This window comes from Neodiprion virginianus, chromosome 4, assembly GCF_021901495.1.
Source record: "Neodiprion virginianus isolate iyNeoVirg1 chromosome 4, iyNeoVirg1.1, whole genome shotgun sequence".
NCBI classification, from domain to species: domain Eukaryota; kingdom Metazoa; phylum Arthropoda; class Insecta; order Hymenoptera; family Diprionidae; genus Neodiprion; species Neodiprion virginianus.
The window spans coordinates 20138454-20152181 of record NC_060880.1 but is presented as its reverse complement, the minus strand read 5'-3'; the positions used below and the strand labels follow the sequence as shown (position 1 = coordinate 20152181).

The following is a 13728-nucleotide window of genomic DNA, read 5'->3' as shown; positions in this document are numbered from 1 at the left end:
GGAATAGATCGAGCGCGTGTTGAAAAGAATCCCATTTCGAAATGAATAATTGTTCTAATTTCTTAGTATTAACGTATTATTGTAGATAATCTAGTTTGTCTCCTGGAGAATTATGAAATTTATAGTATGCATCACGTATGGATCACATATATTAATATCATACATGGACCGCATATACATATATACTTTTTGGTCTCTGCATCATTATGACATCTGATCTATCATTATTTATCATCCATGTATACATACTTTTCCCGGGTACCTATACTTTAATTAAATCACGTTTTTGCTACGAATTTTGGAAGAAATTGATTCTCCTTATTAATTTCTTGAATCGCTGACGATTCGGTAACGTTATGAGTCGGTAGGTACGCACAAGCTAAATATTGACTTGGGCTTACCATTACGACGACTGTGTTACTCGGAAGGTGATTGCAACCGACATCATATCATGATCGGTAACCCTCTGATGCTCTGCAATAAGTTCTCATCTCTGTCGCTGGAACACCGCAGAGGACGCAAGCACGCGACGAATTTCGGTTGTCACACCAAAGCCCAGAAGGGTAACTGTTTTTATAGTCTTCAGTCGACGTTTCCCATCTGTTCGAAAAGCTGCAGTTTTTATTATTGCCGACGATTCCGAAAGTCGATGACGACGGGACTGCATATCAGTGGGGCTGCAGGACAAAACACATTGACTCAACACCGCATGCGCCGTCTCGTGACCGACCGTGACGACAGTTTAGGCAATATAACAAACAGTAACGCACGAAATTGAATCGATTCATTCATTGCTGGCGCGTAGCGAGGCACATGAAAAGTTAAGAAAGCATGGAATCGTGGCGAAAATTACGTGAAAAAATCATGAGACGTTAAGTAATGAAATTTTGAGAGTGAAATTGTGCGAAGTATACACATATCGTACAAAACAGATCGGATAAAACGCGTAAAGGACAACAGCGTATAATTTACACAACACGCAGGCGCGCCAACATCGAGGTCACGCACACGCACGCTACCAACATAACCATACATACGTCTACACAGTGAAAGGAGCGAAGAGAGAAAGAGGAGATGGTGCTCAAGTCCGGGTAGGAGTGTACCGTATACGTCGTCTGACAACCTCCGACATCCACACGCATACACACACATCCTGTTTTTTATATACCGTAAATAAATCCACAGTTCCATACCATACGACGCACCACGGTCGAGGTGTTCGACAGCTGCTTAATAATGTCGCGTAAAAGTGTATCTCGGTGATATTGACGTGAAAATAAGTGAGGATCGATCGATCGGTGGGAAAACTCTGTAAATCTATAACATTCAACGTTCCTCCGAAGCGACTGGCAGGCTCCTTGAACTCTTTACGCGAAGAAATTCAGCCCATCTTCTATTACGAGACTGGCTGACAAGACGGCTACGCGTACTCTTCAATTCCAGGAATATTGCCGAGGTGACGTCTTGTTCGCGGTGGGTATTTACCTCGTCCACTTTGGTTGCTCACAAATTTGTCGTTCGATAACACTTCTCTTTTCCCGTTCCGCATAAATTATGTTCCGTTGACCGTTGGGTTCGTTGGAATAAAAGAACGACGTCGAAGTAGTAAGAAAAAACAAAATCATGTAAATCACAGACGTTGAGTTTTGAGCTGTAAATATGGAAATATCTGCATATCCGTATTGCGACCGACAATTGCCCGCAGGTTAGCAGCTATAAATTGTGCTGTTATTGTTATGGATATTGATTTTCATCTTACGGGGTTGCGAACATTATCCTCGATTTTGGCATCGCATGGTGCATATGGCCGTTTTCGTCATTTATTCGGCCGATTTAATGCCAATGGGATATTTACCTTTCCAATTCGCGATATACGTGCATGCTCTGCACTAACACGCGCCAGTGTACGTATAAAAGTATTGTGCCCCTATCTCCGTCCACCAATCTCATAACCTTGATTTTTACCCACATATCTACGTGTGTATTCGGAAACAACGGACAAACCGTGTCGCTACTGTATCTTCTACATTAATTATTTCCTCAAAAGCACACAATTTCGTTGAATTATAATTTTCAATTATAATATTGCCGCTTGCAAATTGTTGACGCTATAGGTTTTGACCTACAATTTATCATTCTTGCGATAATTAACGCACGCTTGTTTGATTAAAAAAAATATATTTACCGATCGCGATCGTTCAGTAACTATAATTTACCCCGTTCATCTTGATTATGAATCACTCTAAAAATCACGTCATATTGGCTCGACGCTCGCGAGATCACATTTAAAGAAGAGAGGGAGAGAAGAAGAAACAATACCTCCAACAATGATGATAATTGAATAATAATGACGTCGAAAAATTTCCGTACAAACATAATATACGCAACAGTTTCTCTCCGCAGGCCAACAGCTATTTCATACAGTTTTGACGTAACCACATGTAATATATACTTTCTACAAATATGCCTATCTATACCACACAACACACATTTCTATTTAAATTTGTGAGTCAATGATACTCGACAAACGCTAACAAGAGGCAGTTGGCAATTAATGAAACTGTATTACATTGATTAGCACCTAATTGATCAGCACATATTTAGAGATCATTCGCTTGATTTGACAACCCCTGGATCTACTTTTTTTGATCTCGATTCCATATATTTACACATAATATATAATCTTATATTTGCTGAAAAGTTTTCTGTACAACTACTAATTCTACGATCTCCATGATTTCTCAAGGCTGACCGGATCTCTGAATAACTTGTTTGATATTCGTCTACTCCCAAATCTTTATTTCTTTTAGGCTCAAAAATAATTTTGATAACTTTATAAAAATATTTGTTTCCCTTGTTTCACGAACAGCTGAAGGATTGAGACTAAAATCAATAAACTCTGATTCTCCATCTTAGCTTTCTTATTTCTGCTAAGCTTAGTGTTTATCTATTTACGATATTATAAGTGTATAGGTATATATACGTGTTGCATTCTTGTCTCAACAATTAACAGCTGGGGTGTAAAGACACACACAGGATCCGTATCTTATCATAGATTGTTCGACTGCAACACGTCATGATATTCATGTTTTTTCTTTTATTGACTGTATAAGCCACGGGACTAGGTAAGAACAAAAGTTACCAGACTTGACAAAACCTGATTTCTGAGCTGACGCAATGATAGTTAAAAGTCGAAAGTTTTTTTGCGCATTTCTGTAATATCCTTCATTTGCTTTTTTCATAACTTGTTCTGTAGCCAGGTAACGTTCATTTTCGTTGAAACCGATCAAGATAGAAAAAACTGTGTACTCTAAGCGATTCAGGGGATACTGTCAAACTTCTTGTGGAATTGTTCAAGTCGTTGGTAACTGAGACTTACTAAATTGAAATAAAATTGAAAAAACAAAAGAAAAGAAAACGGCATTCCATTCAATCTGTAAGAGCATTTGTCAGAATGAATGAAGCTGAAGCTAGCAGCTAGAGTTAGCAGCCAAACGTGTTAACCTTTTTGGAAATAAAAAAATCCAGTTCAGTTTTATCCTCATAAATCTATAAGAGTATTGAGGGTTGAAGCTATTTCACAAAATTTTGATTTTCCGACTTCACTACAAGATTGAAGTCAGTAACGTTATCTTGACGAACCATTAGGCAAAAAATATCAATAATTTCTTATTTTTACAGTGATTTTAAAGGAACAAAGATTTAGAAATATGAGTAAGTTATGTTTCATTACGGTTTACTGAATTTCAAATAATTCTAAAATCACAAAGTAACGTCTTTTCCTTAGCACGAATCGTTACCATAACGTTACTAACTTCAACATGTTACTTTACTACCTTATTGAAACCATCATTAGAACGCTTGGCTGCTAATTCTGGCTGCTAGCATCAGCTTCGCCAGAATGATGCAAGAAGGTGAAGATGCAATTATTGTCAGTACGGAAATTTAGAAGAGTTTGCATCGACCGATAAAATAAAAGATACGTTTGTGTATATGCCTTGGAAAGATTAGAACAAATGATGTAACTTCTTTATGACAATGATAGAATTTGTTCTTACTTTTTTTTTTTCGTTCAGGGATAACGAGGCATGGCTACCTCAGTCTTGGAGGCTTCCTCAACACTGGCATCCACTGTATCAGGAGCCATCAACGACACAATGAGCAGAGCCGCAGATCCGAGTAGCGACCCAAATTTAACAGGAACACCAATTTTTCTACAAACCAAAGCAGCCCAGGGTATTGCTGGTGTTTTTGTTTGGGCCGCGTTGTTCCTAACTTGCCAACAAGTGAGATTCTTAGTTTTATAGATAATCTGCACAAAGAAACAAGGTTTCGCTACTTACACTGTTAGAGAAATGAAACAGTTTGCTTCATGGTTAATTTTCATACGCAATGTTCATATTATCATTTCTTAGCCACAGTATCCAGACAAAAAATATTTCAATTTTTACCCCCATAAACGTTTGTGAAGAAATTGTTGAAATCTGTTCTTTGAAGGTGATAAATTGTCTGTTAGAAAAAAAATAAAATCGGTGAACCATGTAAATGTTGGTGAGCTAGAGTGGAGTCTGTGGGAATAAGGTCAACGAGCAGTGAAAGTAAAAGGGAGTAATGACTAGATATAAAAATCTCTGGCTCATCTAAAACTTTCAATATTATGCATATCTCTTGGCTATATCAAGCCGTATGGAATTTCATATTGAAAGTACGAATTTCGTTTGACATTTACTATTACTATTTTCTTTTTCCTCTTTTCAGATATACCAGCATTTGAGATGGTATACAAATCCGACTGAGCAGAGATGGATAGTGAGGATTTTGTTCATAGTACCGATATATGCAACGTATTCTTGGATATCGTTGTTATTCTTCAATAGTGAGAGTTACTACGTGTATTTTTTCACCGTACGGGATTGTTACGAGGCATTTGTAATATACAATTTCTTGTCGCTGTGCTACGAGTATTTGGGTGGAGAGGGTAACATCATGTCCGAAATAAGGGGGAAACCGATACGGTCAAATTGTCTCTACGGAACTTGCTGCCTAGTCGGTAAAACTTACACCATCGGTTTTCTAAGATTCTGCAAGCAAGCCACCCTCCAGTTCTGCCTTGTCAAACCCGTCATGGCATTTGTCATTATATTCCTGCAAGCCTTCGGGCATTATCGAGATGGTGATTGGTCGCCCGACGGTGGTTACATATACATCACAATAATATACAACATTAGCGTTTCCCTCGCCCTTTACGGACTGTTTCTATTTTATTTCGCTACAAGAGATTTACTCACGCCTTTCGAACCCGTGCTCAAGTTTTGCACCGTCAAAAGCGTCATCTTCTTATCATTCTGGCAAGGTAACGCACCTAAACACTTTCGACATACCTATCTCAATTTTTCAAAACAACAGTAGCACTTGATTCCAACTGGATGTAAATACCTTTTGTTTCCTTTTCTTCTCTGTCATGTTACTTCGAATTCTCAGGTGTGCTGCTGGCTGTTCTCGAAAAGGCAAATGTCATTTCATCTGCCATCAATAGCGTCGGACTGGCGACCAGCGCTGGTACAGTATCGGCTGGTTATCAAAATTTCTTGATCTGCATAGAGATGTTGTTCGCCGCTATTGCGCTTCGCTACGCATTTCCATATCAAGTTTACTCAGCTGGATGCGTAACTGATTCGAGAGGCAGGAGTGTTACCATGCAGAGCATCAGTAGCAGTTTAAAAGTGAGCCATTATTTGCTTCGTTTATTCTTTGCAAGAAAACAAAACCTGTGGTTTTGTCCATTATTCAATACACGGTACACGTAACATTAAAATCAACATTATGCCATTTAAGTTCTTAAAAATTCACACCAATTTTCTATTCCTTGTTACAGGAGACAATGAATCCCAAGGATATTATGACCGACGCGATACACAATTTTCATCCTCAATACCAACAGTACACGCAGTACAGTTCGGGTGAGTTTTTCAGTAAGATTCAAACACGTGATTGAATAAAAAAAAAGAAGAAAAAGTGATGAAGCATGTTACGCATCAAGAATTTTGACATTGCGTGATAATTTTTACATTTTCTTTTTTGTTTTCTCCTATTTCCTGCACGATTAATACGTGTACATATTTCTTTTTGCTAATGCTCTAACAATGTTGGAATTGTGTTTAAAAATTGAAATACTGGGATAGCAATACGAAAAATTTCACCCAATGCTTCAATTTCTACATGAGCATGAGTAGTTTGATTATAATTTTAAAATGTATGTCTAGTTAGCCTATCCGTTAACACAATTGGGATCGGTTGAATATAATATGATGTTATATTGTTCGAAATATTTCCTTCCCTGCAAGAATCACATTATTTATTTATATCGTTTTTACAAGGGATGAACACAGCTCGAGTATTTTATGGAAACACCTCTAAATTTGGTAAATGATTCGCGGTAAACAGACTTGATTCAATGATTTATTTCCAAACAAGTAACGACATATACTTATTAGGGTGTTTTAAGAAAATACGAAACACCCTAATACTTATGTTTGTTTTTTTTATTGAATTCCAGGTACAAATAGAAGTTCTAAACGCTTAAGCTGCATAAATTCCACAAAAGTTTTGTTGATTCTTTCTCCATTATTTATTTAAATTTTAAAGGACATACATATATATATATATACATATACCAATTCTGCTTGCTGGCTTTGGCTTTTGTAAATACCAACCTACACTCTATACAGTTATTTACATATACACCGACATTTGCTAAGTCGTAGGAGTTTTCGTTTTTTGGTTTCTCTTCAATTTCTCAGTGTTTTATTTATTTTTTTTTTTTTTCTTAAGGTAGTGGTTTAAACACAGCTCGCCACACACGCATGTAAATAATTTTTTACGACTCAAAAATTTGATCATGTCGAGTAATTGGATTATAATTGGATTATAAGTATTTCATGGTTGTAGTGAACAACGCAGTAAATGTGATTTCCAAAAGTTAAAGCCGTAACTTTTTAAGCTGGCTAAAGAAAAATCTGAAACGTTATTTGAAAACGTTTTCTTTGCTTTTCAGAGGTTATTACCCACTTGCCGTACGAAAAGCTGTGAGCGTGTGACGCGCGACTGTGGCATCTGTAATTTTTAATTTAAACTTACTAATATTATACATATTGCAAAAAATACAAATGAAAAATTGAAAATAAATTAAAAGAGAAAGACTACAGTAATAAAAATTTGTGTTCAGATATGACGCCATAGAATGATTTCCGCATTATGTTATATACATACATGTAGCAATGTTCATATATACGAACTACGCTCCCAATATCGAACTTTTCAACGAAAATGATATTCATTAAATTCATAACGATAAATTTTTGATCATAATATCATTTATACCTGCATGACATGAAAAAAAAAAGTAAGATGTGAGTTGACGAATGAGAATAATACAAAATTATTAGAAAAACTTACTTCTAGGTATATGTATTACGTATTTATGTATACGCAGCATGTGCATTGCGCAACATGCATGATATATGATAGTGATAAGTTTATAACAAACTAAAAAAGAAAAAAATACAACTGAATTTATGATACCATATTAAGTTTCCTTGTAAAGTTTTGGATTAAGAATTACGACTCAGAGAACAGTCTTGAAGGAATATAGAAAAATTAGTCCACTACAATTTAAGGATTAATAATAATTTATTACTTCTTATCGCGAAATAGCTTTTCAAATTATGTAACACGAGTGTTTTTCAGAGATTATCCTCACTTTATCTGCAATTAAATATTACCCTCTTAAACTTTATTGTAGTCAATATTTCAATACAGTCGAAATTTTGTATGAATTTGTTACATAGCGAATATCGTCGAGATTCTTTTTCTGATTTACAATTCATTGAAAGAAAAAAAAGTAGTTTATCCAGTTTAAATATGAAAGATATCGTGTGCATTTGATAATGGTTGTGTTTACATAGTACGATTTATACGGTTTTCTCTTTTTCCTAATTCCTCTTTTTTTTCTTTTTTCTTTTTGCATTTATCTTCTTTTTGTACACCGTTTTGTAAATAGATTAGTAAGCTCCGGGTTGTAGTTGATTAGCCGGCAGTAAATTTCAATGAAAATGATATTCAAATTTAAAAGTAACTCCGTTTAACGTTTAGTCCTGTCTAGTAAGATAATACTATGTATAGAAGCTTCATTATTATTATTATTATTATTAATATTATTATTACTACTATTATGTGACCTGCTGATCCTAATTGATAATGAAATACATTTATATTGAAAAGTAAAGGGGGGGACAAAATAACTTTCACATTTACACATCGCGCATTTTACGACCAAATTTGGCGTCTGAGTTACCGCGACTAGTGAAGACTTGAATAGAAATTACAACATAAAAAAAAAAAGACAAGAAAAACTTTACCGAGCTCAGGAGAAAATATTTATCCGTACCAGGTTTAATCGAAGTGTACTTATTTAGAAATTACGATTGTGTGTAACTAACTTTCATAATATGAATATACGTATGGATAGATATACATATACATATATACACTATTAATATCTGTAATAAACTGACTTTTTATGGTAAATAATTAAACTGCTGTATTTCTTGATACTTTTTTTTTTTCTCCACATACTATGAAAAATATACGAATCGTTAGTTGTAACAATTAATTCGGCGGGGAACAATCGATATGATTACTATTTTTCACTTAATACTCGACTTGATACAGGATCATCGTAAATGTAGGTAGAGTTAGCTGATAGAATAAGAAACTCTGAAAAACGAGACCCTTTTAAAATCTGAATGAAACTGAATATCTTTCTTCTACCGCAGTTTTGCCTTTCTTTTTCTCAAATATTTACAGTGAAACGAGAATAAAATAATTCACAATTGACAATTTGCTCCGAAAATTACTGCTTAAGTTATCGCAATAAAACCTACACGATTTTATGAGCAATAAATACTGTTTTGCTATGAAATTTTAATCTTGATAAACATGAATCTGGTATAATTATTTATAATTATCTACGATTTGTCGAAGAATCACAAAAATGTAGGAAACTTTCATATTTACTTTTGTTGTGAGACGAACAAAAAGAATTAGTTTCATTCGCTTCGAAAATATCAAATTCTAATATTTATGGTTTTCCAATTGGATTGTACAAGCAAAAACACCAGTTCAGTTGTTTAAGAATATATCTTTTGTTAAATTTTTATACTTACATAATTTCTCTACTTGTCGACGCTACCTCCTTCACTATTATTCACATAATATTTTTATTATCATTTCATTAATGGTCATATCTCTCTTGAGTTTCTTGAAACTCTATTTATAACTATTAATTTTTTTACAGATTCGATATCAAGAATGTAACAAAATAACCGAACGATACTTATTACTAACAAATTTTCGTTTTCTTTTTCGTCTTCTTCATTCTCAAGCATTATTTTTCCCTGCATGTTAACACACTGGTGCTTGCTATTTGAAACATATTATTAATGTGTTGCATATAGGAATTGTTTCAACAATTTGTGTATTATATATTGACATTTATATGTGAATGCGATTGAAATATTCATTACGTACATATTCAATGAAGAAAATGTGTCAGATAAAGTTCAAACTGAAAGTTCAACAAGCAGCGTCGACAAACTGATTGAAAATTCTAAATTGTGACAAGCATCATGTATTGAATATTACATAATGAGATTTGTCACTTACAATTAGTTAAACTTGATTGTTCGATCCAGTTTAATATTTCCTTTTTTACTTTCTAATACCTGTGACCGCACTTAAATAGGAGGAAGTAAAGGTCAGCGAGGAATGCGCGTATCAAGTTACGACCCTGACGACCCTCAAAATATGCCTGTGCCGCCACCTCAACGTCGCAACACCTCTAATCAACGAGTTGCTACTATTTCACAAAATTATAACGAGAAAACGATGCTTCTGAGTAGCGACGACGAATTTCAGTAGAGAGAGAGTGAAGAGAAAAAGAAAAGGACCGATCACCCATTTTCATTTTAAGAATTAACGCGTAGAGTAATGATTGCGCAATAGTCGAGTGGGCAAGAAAATTTTACGATATTAAGTGAACGAGAATGTTCCGAAAGAGAAATAATTATAAATAAAATGCCAAAAGGCTCGGTTAAAAACGAGCGTTTGATCGATTTTCAAATTGAAAATTGAATAATCAATAAATGTATTTAAAAAAAAAAATTTTAATCATGATGAGACAGAGCATACCTACATAAATATGGTCATGAAGTATGTGTACATCAATATTTGTCCCAAAGTAAATTCTTCTTTTCTCAGGAAGTTGATTAATTGATTAAAAAATCGCAAAGAACTCGTGTTCAATTTTTCAACCAAAGTGTACAAATTTCATTTATAAGTGAACATTTTTTTCTGTTGTTTGTTTGTGTCATTTGTGTTATTCTTTTTTATACTCAAACATTGTGATTTTCATTGCACACGTCACGGTAGTTGTACAAACATATTTCTTGTGAAATATGAACAGAGATTAGACTTTTTTTTTCTTTAAATTCTGTCCGGATTATAGACGAAAAAAGGAAAGAAAGGCTAGCGTGAGAAAAAAAATTGAGTTGTCATGACATCAATCGTTTAAAAAATGCAAAGAAGCTCTTATGAAAAAAAAGAGTCTGTACATGGTATAAGCATACTATATATTCGACTATAATAGGTAATTATGGTTCCAAAACTAAGTAAATGAAGTGAATATTTGTTATTATATTTAAGAATAATGATGATATATAGAAGAATATTTATTTTAATAATGCCCATGCACTTAATTAAATAGATTTATATTACTTGACGACGTAGGTTTATATAGTCTAAAAATAACAAGAGAAAAAGGACGAAAAAAATAATACAGATTTCAAGCCGCATAGTGTTTCGTTTAAATATTACATTTTATCTTCTGTTTTCTTTGCTAGCTTCATATTTCGCGAAATTCCGAAAGTAATTTACGAAGAACAATGATTTGATGAAAAAATAAATAAAAATTTCGCTGCCAAAAATATTTAAAAAGTACGTCCATTTAAATTAGCAAATTGTTAATACATGCATACTCGTTGACGAACAAGGTTTTTTACAATTAAAAGAGACGAGAAAAAAAAAGAAATAGAAAAATTACGCGTTTGAGAACATATTTTTATTATATGGGTAAGTAAGTATTGATAACTGCGTGTAGAAGAAGTGTATGTTCAAAAAATACGAAGAGAAATAGTAATGCTGTTCGTTTCTCGTGTATAAAGTATTAATGATTGATTTGAGTAGGCGACGCCGTTCTTAAAGAAGTATCAAATTTTTTTCTTTGAACATATTTTCTTGAATTTCGATATAATCATACAAATAAGAATAAACTAATTTTCAGTCAAGAAAAAATAAAATAAATATAAAACTATCCGCGTCCTGGTGTAAATACAGACAGATCTATACAGCTGTATTCAGCTTAAAATTAAGCAGTTTAATAAAATTCCATGATGTAAAGGAACGAAAAAAATGTATAAAATTGTTCTATTGCTTGCAGCATATTATTATTATTATTATTATTATTATTATCATTGTCATTATCACCCATTTAGTATAAAGAACCGCAAAGAAAAAGAAAGTGAACATGTTATTCATTCAAAGTGAGATTATTCCATATTGCATTTAATTTTATGAATTGTGAATAGAAACAATTGTACAATGTAGTACGTTTTTTAGTTAATTATATTTTCACAGTTTGTTGCCGAAAGTTTGCGCTCTCTCTCTCTCTCTCTCTCTCTCTCTCTCTCTCTCGCTCTTTCTGTATTGATCAAAGAATAATAAAAATATGTAACAAGTTATACATATTCTTACGTAATTTTTGTTATTTTTTTTACCTTGCGTAGAATTATAAAACATAACTTTATGTAAATTAATATATGATCTGTTGTTTCAAAGGTGAAGAAAAAAAATGAATTACCGTCGCATTTGATGTCCATAATTAAAGTTTAAGGAGAAAGCAAAAAAAAAAAAAAGCAAAAAAAAAACAAGAACTTGAAATCTTAAGGCTAAATGTACATAACGTATTGTTAACATAGACTATTATGATATATATATATATATATATATATATTAGGGTAGTCCTTATTTAGGGGTCGGACGCATTTTTAATCAGACGCCCCCCAAATCGGCTCCAAATAATTTAAAAAAAAATCCTCTTTTTTTCAGATTTTTATCTAGCCTCTAACCCCTCCCCCCGGGGGGTGAATTTCCCCATTTGAAATACACGTGTTTCGGCCATATTCTCAGGATATATTTTATTCTAAGAGTAATAATTTCTTAAAAAATCTGTAACTGCGAGATTTTAGTGTTCATTGGTCCTACTATATGAAAAAAAATTCACAATATCATACGGATCAATTTAGACAAATTGCACACCCTTTAACCCTATGAAGCATAGTGGTAACCCACGTTACCAACTCGATTTTCTTGAATTTTTCTAATTTTTTTACTTCTCAACATATTCAGATCCGGTTTTTTGCATTTTTTAGTTATTTTAGTCATAAAAGAACATAAAAATATAATCTAATCGGCATAATTGTTTATAATATTAGTTTTATAAATAAACAAACTAAAAAAAATCACGTTTTTTTCGGCAAAATTCATCCTTATTTCATATTCATATATTCATATATATATATATATATATATACTGAGTATTGTTGTATGCATTTAATGTACATGAACAAAGTCGAAAACAAAAATCTTATACAACTTATATGAACTGTCGATTAAGAATTGTTGCAATAACACCGTCATGTTGATTTGCATTAAAACCGATGCATAATAAGTAACTCACCCTAATGGAGTAAATGACAAAAATATATATATATATATATATATTAGGGTAGTCCTTATTTAGGGGTCGGACGCATTTTTAATCAGACGCCCCCCAAATCGGCTCCAAATAATTTAAAAAAAAATCCTCTTTTTTTCAGATTTTTATCTAGCCTCTAACCCCTCCCCCCGGGGGGTGAATTTCCCCATTTGAAATACACGTGTTTCGGCCATATTCTCAGGATATATTTTATTCTAAGAGTAATAATTTCTTAAAAAATCTGTAACTGCGAGATTTTAGTGTTCATTGGTCCTACTATATGAAAAAAAATTCACAATATCATACGGATCAATTTAGACAAATTGCACACCCTTTAACCCTATGAAGCATAGTGGTAACCCACGTTACCAACTCGATTTTCTTGAATTTTTCTAATTTTTTTACTTCTCAACATATTCAGATCCGGTTTTTTGCATTTTTTAGTTATTTTAGTCATAAAAGAACATAAAAATATAATCTAATCGGCATAATTGTTTATAATATTAGTTTTATAAATAAACAAACTAAAAAAAATCACGTTTTTTTCGGCAAAATTCATCCTTATTTCATATTCATATATTCATATATATATATATATATATACTGAGTATTGTTGTATGCATTTAATGTACATGAACAAAGTCGAAAACAAAAATCTTATACAACTTATATGAACTGTCGATTAAGAATTGTTGCAATAACACCGTCATGTTGATTTGCATTAAAACCGATGCATAATAAGTAACTCACCCTAATGGAGTAAATGACAAAAATATATATATATATATATATATTCCTGTGCGAACAAAGAGGGAGAAAAATAAAATAAAATTTAGATAGATAATAATTAATAATGA

General features: G+C 33.0%; 1 protein-coding gene across 2 annotated transcripts; it reads left to right on the top strand.

The window, feature by feature from the left end:
• Nucleotides 1-736: 736 nt before the first annotated feature.
• On the top strand, nucleotides 737-12967 carry LOC124303464 (transmembrane protein 184B). Of its 2 annotated transcripts, none has more exons than XM_046760678.1 (6): nucleotides 737-1473; nucleotides 4077-4286; nucleotides 4759-5353; nucleotides 5482-5723; nucleotides 5876-5960; nucleotides 9803-12967. In XM_046760678.1, the coding sequence occupies exons 2-6, from the start codon at nucleotides 4089-4091 to the stop codon at nucleotides 9976-9978; spliced, it is 1296 nt and encodes a 431-aa protein (XP_046616634.1). In that variant the 5' UTR covers nucleotides 737-1473; nucleotides 4077-4088; the 3' UTR covers nucleotides 9979-12967. The 2 variants fall into 2 exon arrangements, with proteins under 2 accessions (XP_046616634.1, XP_046616635.1); XM_046760679.1 differs by lacking the exon at nucleotides 9803-12967 and adding an exon at nucleotides 7055-7511 and having other exon boundaries at nucleotides 740-1473.
• Nucleotides 12968-13728: the final 761 nt, after the last annotated feature.

What these genes read in the sequence shown, in the direction of transcription:
- LOC124303464 (XM_046760678.1), top strand. Translation starts at nt 4,089, where the DNA reads ATGGCTACCTCAGTCTTGGAGGCTTCCTCAACACTGGCATCCACTGTA. An exon ending in CTTCTTATCATTCTGGCAAG is followed by an intron (nt 5,354 to 5,481) that starts GTAACGCACCTA and finishes TCGAATTCTCAG; the next exon opens with GTGTGCTGCTGGCTGTTCTC. An exon ending in GTACACGCAGTACAGTTCGG is followed by an intron (nt 5,961 to 9,802) that starts GTGAGTTTTTCA and finishes GCACTTAAATAG; the next exon opens with GAGGAAGTAAAGGTCAGCGA.